Here is a 7,162-nt window from a genome sequence, read left to right on the forward strand (position 1 = left end):
ATAATTAGGGATTAAGGATAGAGGAGTATAATTATCAGATTAACTTGCCCCAACCCTTAAAGGTGGGGGGAAAAAAAGCATGTAAAAAAAGTAAGAAAACAGAACTTGATGCTTAAAATGGTTTTGATTTATTTAAGAGTTTAGTATAACTTATGAATCTATTTAAAATAAAAAATGCGTTCAAATCAACTACAAAATGCACATTTGGATCCTACTCCATGCCATATAATGTGCTTGCCTGAAAGTACAGGTTTTTCATATCCACGAAGCTGGAGCTCCTGATACTTTCTTGTATTTTTTCCTTTTCCTAAGTGAAAAAGCTATTCCGTCAAATCATAGTCCACGTGGGAAAGGAAAGAAAAGTAGAATTAAGCTAATCCACATTAGCAAAATCATCAGCTAATAACCCACTGCAACCAAGTGAGGCTTCCCTCGTAACAATGAAGTTACCCTGCGTTCAGCCTCACGGGCCAACCAATCTGTACAAAAAATATACTACTCTTCCGGTTCTTAATATAGGATTAAATTATTGAGTTGGTTTTGGTCCTAAATATAAGACCCATTTCTCATATTTATTAATTTTTTCTAAATTATCCCTATATATATTCTATCAATCATAATCAAGTAGAAGAGGGAGATGGGTTATTAAGAAAAATGATTATGGTGTTTTAAGAAAAATGTGTCACTTTTCTTATAATTAACTAATTTATCTAACTTTCTTAATCTAATCAAATTAGTTAAATAGATCTTATATTAAGGACAGAAAGAGTACTATAATTATCTAATATAAACTTTTCTTGCTCTCTCTTTTCCCCCCGGATCTCATTGAAATGAATGAACATAGATAGGGCAATCGTGGCTATTCGCATACAAAGGAGATTTCTTTAAAATCAAATGTTTTTATATCATGAATTTGAAGTATTCCGTGAAAGAATGTTTCCTTTTTCATTTTTTTTAATAGAAAGGTGCCAAGGCATTTGAGCTAGACAGAAATCAAAGATTACAAGACATAAGCATGGGGCTTGTTAACCATGTCAGCAAACAAAACATTCCCGCACTCAGTATTATTCAGAAACCAATGTAAAATCAGCAACCATCTCATGAACCTAACGAGCTGGCTTGTTAGTACACATGTTAGCCTCTCTAATTACATCCTTATACGCAACAAACCAGTCACACATCAGTAAATCTCTCATTTCATCAATAATGCTGATCAGAGAATGGCTCCTGAGTGTTTCTTTACTATAAAATAACATCAGCTGAGGCGTGCTTGGTCTCAGTAGTATGATATCAAGGGACAGGCATACGGAGAATGCTGCAATGAAGAACCAATGCACACTGGTGATTAATTATCCATGTACGCTTTTGATGTTAGATTATTTCCCTCTTTAGCTAAGATCTAAATAAGTCATCATCCTTTTGAATAGAGCAGCCAGCAGATCGACGAGCCACTTTGGTTTATGAACCATCTTGCTGATCTTGAGAGCGGGTCTGGCATACTTCCCACACAAGCCCTTTACGTGTCAAGAATGGCAATTTTCAATTCCTGCTGATGCATGACGCTTGAGGAACTGTTAACTTGGTATTTTCTGTCATCTCGATTCTTGTTTTCCAAAGTAGAGGGAAGCTACGCTTCCAAAGAAAATAGACTCTTGAAAAATTCATATGAAGCAAAGAACAGAGATCCTTGAGACATGTATATAATTAACCTTGGAGTCAATCCCCTTCAGGCAACCAAGAAAATACAAAATGAGTCAATCGCTTGATAATAGGCATCCTGAAGCTTATTAAGAAAGTCATCTTCTAATTCGAACTCGAATAGAGCTCCTATGACAACATATGACGCCCACTACTGTTCTTTATAACAAATGTTTTCTACCAATATTAATTACAATGAATAGACTCAGCAGAAAATACCTGTATAGTCCCCTCACACCTTCATTATTTCCTATTTTGCAAAGGGCGTGAAACACACTATGATACTGATTTACAGATCCAGGAATCTGCAGCATACTCGCGTCAGATGCATAAAAGGATAAAGACGTTAGTTTTTAGAGTAACATGGCAGTAAAACATCTATGCAGGACGATTAACATAAAGCAGACCCTGGCTAGCTTCATTTTCACCTCATCAATTAACATATAGAACTAATAATCCAAGAAAGAAACATGAAGAACTAGAAGACTAGGCATTTAATGCAAATGTAATTCTGCAACCTCAATAACAGATATTCATAATTAGCTTCTTATGTTCCATCCTAGCTTCCTGAACAGATTACAGTGTTTTCTTTCACCCTAGGTTGATGGCTGCACCAGATCTATAAATCAAGAGCCTCATTAGCCATATAATGCGCTACAGCATACTCATTAAGCAGATATAGGAATTCATACAACGGAAGGTTTTCTCTTTTTTCTTTTTTAAATTACAAACCTGTGTCTGTAATCTTGTCTTGATAACATCAAAAGGGGTGGTGACAAAAGCAGCAGTGGATCCAGCTAATCCTCCACAGAGTAACTGTAAAAGTTGTAGAGTCAACATTTGCATAATCAACAAGCTAACATTCCATCAATTGATCATGGTTAATTAACGTTTGTTAATTTACATGTGCTTCATCTAATCTATCTTCTCAGCTTGGAAATGAAGCATTCAATGAAGTTAGAAAATAATTCTTTACAAGTTCAGGACAAAGCTAGAATCACATTTGTTTGCCACTTTTAAGTACTTTTTTTTTTTTGGGGGGGGGTGAGTAGGGGGCTCCAGATCCGTCATACAAGGGGCAAGGAATGAAATAATGAAGACAAGCTTATCCTTTGTATTCTACGAAAAACAAACACTGCCAAAAGGAGTTGGTTGGGGGCAATAACATAGGAAAAATTATAAATTAAAAAATAAAACTGTAGAGAGAACAAGGAATCTAGACAAACTTACAGTCTGAAATGTGTTAGGCCTTACACTCGACGGCAAAGATGACATAACTTGCTTCAACCTTTCATATACGTAAAACTGCAAACGGTCACACACGATGTCCATAAAAAATTAGTTTCCGAAGAACAGAGATCAGCACTCATAGAAGAACAATTTCATATTTGAGGTTAAACTAATAACTATCATAAGGAGCTGAATGTGTGCCCATGTTATGACCTGAAAATTGACAGCAGTCAAAAATAGAAAACTAATAAATCTCCGAGCACAAGGATATTTGGGGCATGTACTATTTAGCAAGGGCATTAGGGTTATTTCCCATTCACATTTTCATTTCTTTTCCCTTCTTATACCTATCACTTTTGCATGCCAAACATAGCCTAAATTCATAACACAGTCTTCCACCTTTGGATGTACAGGAAACCTATGGTTATATCATATCAGCTGCTGGAAGAAGCATTCACCAACCTTGACGATTGAATGTGGGACATTCCGGCAAAGTACAGCTCCCCAGCCAGCGTATAATGAATAAAAACCACCCTTACTGATAATTTCAACCATTGCAAGCCTGCAACCATGAATTCATGTGATGTATAGTAGTGTAAAATTACGACAATCATCAGGTTCCTGCATGGGCCATGAGAAAAATATTCAACTGCGAAAGTGAAGGTTTTCTATCACAGATCACTGATCAGAATCACTCAATATTATGTCAAGATTTCAGGCAAGCAGAAAGGAATACTAAAATTTACGAGATGTTCAGCGATGGCAAACGTTTAATTCCATTGGTTGAATAGAACCACTAAGAATCGCATCATGAACATCACATACTTGCAAGCACTCATTGAACTGTACAGCTAATACAGACGATGCTAGGAATTCAGCATACCAGCAGTTGCGATAATGAGACCCAACCTGCATCTGCTGCTTTATTCGTTCGCTTGGAGTGAAAATAGAAGAGGTGGCAATGCTTGCACAACCACCCGCCACACAGTGGGCAAAAGAATAATACTCCTGCACATAAATATCATTGAAATCTCATTATCACTAATATGTTGGCATCCATGTTTAACTTTCAGGCTTTTCTCCCCTAGATTGCACCCTATCCAGATATAAAGAAATTAGAGAATAGATCAACACATTACACAAACCAGAAAGAAGAACCAACACATAAGTGACACTACTCATTTGACTTGAGACACAAACAGAGAAGATACCTTTGGGAGATAAGGAAGCAAAGCTGCTTTAACTGATTCATAGGTGAAAGTATACACTGCAGAAATTGGAGCTGAGCATGCAATGCTTGTAGTAATTCCACGATAAAGTCCAGGCAAACCTGACATCAGTCCATGTCACTCTAAGAACAAGCAATCTAATGAAGAACTTAATTTAAAAGAGCAAGTTTTCTAAATGATGCAAGGAAAATAAGCTACGTAGAATTCAAGCAAGCATTTCCCTTCAAATAACCCACCTCTATCTGAAACAATTGATTTGCCAATGTAAAAAATGGACTTCTTTTCAGCACAGCATGACTGAATGACTGTCTTAACAGTGTCAACAGGATGTAGACAAAGGCTGACACATACGCCAGCCAAAGCCCCAGAAAAAGCATGTTCGTGCTTGGCAAGGGATTGATAAGGTTTCTCTTTTGCTGAGACCTCAATTTTGGATTCGTTGTCAGTTACGGTACCTGCGCGGTATGTTTCTTTGGTATTTAACAATTCCTTATCATCAATCCCAAGTTCGCACCCCATAGATGCACTATCACTTATAGCTAATGAATCGGTATGATAATCTGAATACATACTAGGAAACAGAGTCTGAGTAACACCAACAGCTGCTGTATTCTCATGAACAGCTTCAAGAAAGTAGTCTGCAGACAGAGATGTAAATTTTCTCCCATTCAGCATTCCATCACTAGATGATGATAGATCATCAGATATGGTCATATCAGGGCTGCACTGACCATTCCCATTAGCAAATGCAGGGTTGCTTGCATCTATTGAAGTGCAGCCCTCAGCCACTGGAGCAGCAGTTTTTATGTCCTCAGGCTCAGCAACATCGACAGGATACTTTAGCACTTTAGAAGCATTCTTACTCATACACCAATATATACTTCCCAATTTAAATGATATTTCCTCACTCACAATATCCTTTGCTTTCCGAGGCTCATTTGAATTGTTTGTAGAGCTCGGCAAAATTTTCTTAAATAAAGAATGAACATAATCTTGACTTCCATTATAAGATTCTAGCGCAACTATTTTCTGCATCACCTTAGGGAAATTCATGTGTGCTGGCATAGAGGATGAAACAAGGCTAGCGTCCCTCATAGTAACAGCACTGTAATTAGTATCATTTGAACTATATGCCCTTTCAATTTTGTCCTCGCCATAGTTAATCAGAACTTTTCCTTTCCAGAAACATATATCATCTTGATTTACAATTTCCTTCGAGCCGACACATGAAAGTGATTGACTTGCAGAATCCCATATATGTCCTATAGCAGAGATGAACTGAGCCATGCCTAGTATCTCTGGGGACTTAAGGTCAGGATTTTTGTGGCCCTGCTTAGCCTTATCACTGGAAAGAGAGGGTTTATGATTTACACAAGGAAGATCAGCTTCAAAGGATGGAAACCTGTGTTGGTTTCTATTATATTTGATTGAATGCTGATTACTTTTGTGTGAACTATTGTGTTTTGACATATTCTCAAATCTTTTGTTATCTCCTTGAAGCAGGGATCCTGACAAGATCTTGATACAAAAGGCCACTGCCACATGCAACAAATTGCATTGTGAATTGGAAACTAACCAAATACTTAAAACTATAGAATTATCCGTTATTCAACTAAAAGGAAGAAAGCATGAAGACCAGTGGCGTCTGATGATAAAAGAAAAGTATACATCAAAATCAATCATGTTTGGCAACAAGATGGCAACAATGCAATTCAATTGACAAGCAAAATACAGTACCACAAAGATGTCACCTCAGACAAATGCTTCACTGCTACAGAAATATTAAATTTTCTATGTCAAATTAGATTTGAAGGAGCATTAAACAAGAGTACAGTAAATTACATCAAGACTCAAGAGTGATACATGCTATCATAGTCTTGTATCGTCCTATATGTAGAAAAAGAGGTATCCTATAACTCATGGTTAATTAGATTGGTATTTGGACTGAAGGGCATTTTTGTTCCCCCCATTAGATCAATCAACCAAGAGTCAGTCTGAAACAACAGCCACCTGATCATTGTCTATATTACTCATTACATAATCAAGCATGATTTATATATTTGAAAACAGAAAAATGCACAAATTCAGTATATAGCGGTATCTACCTGTCTAATTCTTCCGATCAATGTCATAAGGGAATTAAGGAAATGGAAACCATATCAAATTTCCCTATACAATGGGAACAGATCACGTTATGTGAATGAGGTTCCCTGCATTAAAAACAAGACCAAAGTATGTCACGAGTGGTCCCAAGCAACTTCTTGATCTACTGACTTAATACAGCCACTCTAAGATGAAAAACCATTGCAACCCACTTTATCCAAAAATACGGAGGCTGTGCAACATTACCAAATATGACAGCTTTCATCTGCCAAAGTCAGTGGGAGAAACAGAAATAGAACAGTAACCCCTAAATTTCAATTTTTCAAAGTCTACATCTAGCACGTCTTCCTGATTACGACTTTCAAGCTAAGATTTTTTTATTAAATCCCAGTCTACCAATCAGCAACAGGAAAGCACGAGTCTTCTATAAGACATAAAGAATCGTCCGAATTGCTGCTAATTAAGAAAAAGGACTTGGTGAGTAAAATGGCAACTATCTGCAAAAGAAATTGACGATATCTCATTTTCATTATGTTATACTTTCGAGGGAAAGTGCAACTAGAGCAACAAGCTCCAACGTCGAAACCTTATTTAAAGGCATTCCAGTTACCCTTGAACTACAACAGAAACTGATAAAAAGGGAGATGGCAACGGGAGCTTATTGCGAGCATACAGGCGAACAAGAAATAATTTAGAGAAGTGAAACCTCGTTGTGAACGATAGTTGAGCAGTCATAAGGAGCACCTCTTTGGTTCTGAAACTCATTTTCCCCCAGTGAACTATTCAGTTTGGGATAGAGAGGATTTAAGTGAAAAGGGCGGGGTTACTCCAACTTGCAACCCGGAAAAGAAAAATTAAAAACAGCGCTCTGTCGTTCATTTTCCCTGCGGTAATCGGCAAAG

The 7,162-nt window shown here is 37.1% G+C and overlaps 2 protein-coding genes across 4 annotated transcripts; both read right to left on the minus strand.

Moving 5' to 3' along the window:
• Window positions 1-1,247: 1,247 nt before the first annotated feature.
• On the minus strand, window positions 1,248-4,094 carry LOC114725767 (mitochondrial aspartate-glutamate transporter AGC1-like). The gene is made up of 7 exons (XM_028912331.1): window positions 4,074-4,094; window positions 3,812-3,936; window positions 3,391-3,490; window positions 2,929-3,003; window positions 2,431-2,514; window positions 1,918-2,003; window positions 1,248-1,724 (listed from the first exon to the last, which is right to left on the minus strand). Exons 1-7 carry the CDS (start codon window positions 4,092-4,094, stop codon window positions 1,628-1,630), a joined length of 588 nt encoding a protein of 195 aa, XP_028768164.1. The 3' UTR covers window positions 1,248-1,627.
• On the minus strand, window positions 4,013-7,047 carry LOC114725768 (uncharacterized). 3 transcript variants are annotated; one of them, XM_028912333.1, is made up of 4 exons: window positions 6,967-7,047; window positions 6,263-6,367; window positions 4,394-5,692; window positions 4,013-4,258 (listed from the first exon to the last, which is right to left on the minus strand). In XM_028912333.1, exons 3-4 carry the CDS (start codon window positions 5,625-5,627, stop codon window positions 4,107-4,109), a joined length of 1,386 nt encoding a protein of 461 aa, XP_028768166.1. In that variant the 5' UTR covers window positions 5,628-5,692; window positions 6,263-6,367; window positions 6,967-7,047; the 3' UTR covers window positions 4,013-4,106. The 3 variants fall into 3 exon arrangements, with proteins under 3 accessions (XP_028768166.1, XP_028768167.1, XP_028768165.1); XM_028912334.1 differs by having other exon boundaries at window positions 7,005-7,020; XM_028912332.1 differs by lacking the exon at window positions 6,967-7,047 and adding an exon at window positions 6,507-6,829.
• Window positions 7,048-7,162: the final 115 nt, after the last annotated feature.

The sequence above is a fragment of the Neltuma alba genome, unplaced genomic scaffold (genome assembly GCF_004799145.2).
Source record: "Neltuma alba isolate B1F8T4 unplaced genomic scaffold, ASM479914v2 tig00012275_pilon, whole genome shotgun sequence".
Lineage (NCBI taxonomy): Eukaryota > Viridiplantae > Streptophyta > Magnoliopsida > Fabales > Fabaceae > Neltuma > Neltuma alba.

Coding starts and splice junctions, on each gene's coding strand:
- LOC114725767 (XM_028912331.1), bottom strand. CDS start 4,094: ATGTGTTGGTTCTTCTTTCTG. Junction 3,004..3,390: donor TCCCACATTCAATCGTCAAG/GTTGGTGAATGC, acceptor GACCGTTTGCAG/TTTTACGTATATGAAAGGTT. Junction 2,515..2,928: donor GGCCTAACACATTTCAGACT/GTAAGTTTGTCT, acceptor CAACTTTTACAG/TTACTCTGTGGAGGATTAGC.
- LOC114725768 (XM_028912333.1), bottom strand. CDS start 5,627: ATGTCAAAACACAATAGTTCACACAAAAGTAATCAGCATTCAATCAAA. Junction 4,259..4,393: donor ATCAATTGTTTCAGATAGAG/GTGGGTTATTTG, acceptor GACTGATGTCAG/GTTTGCCTGGACTTTATCGT.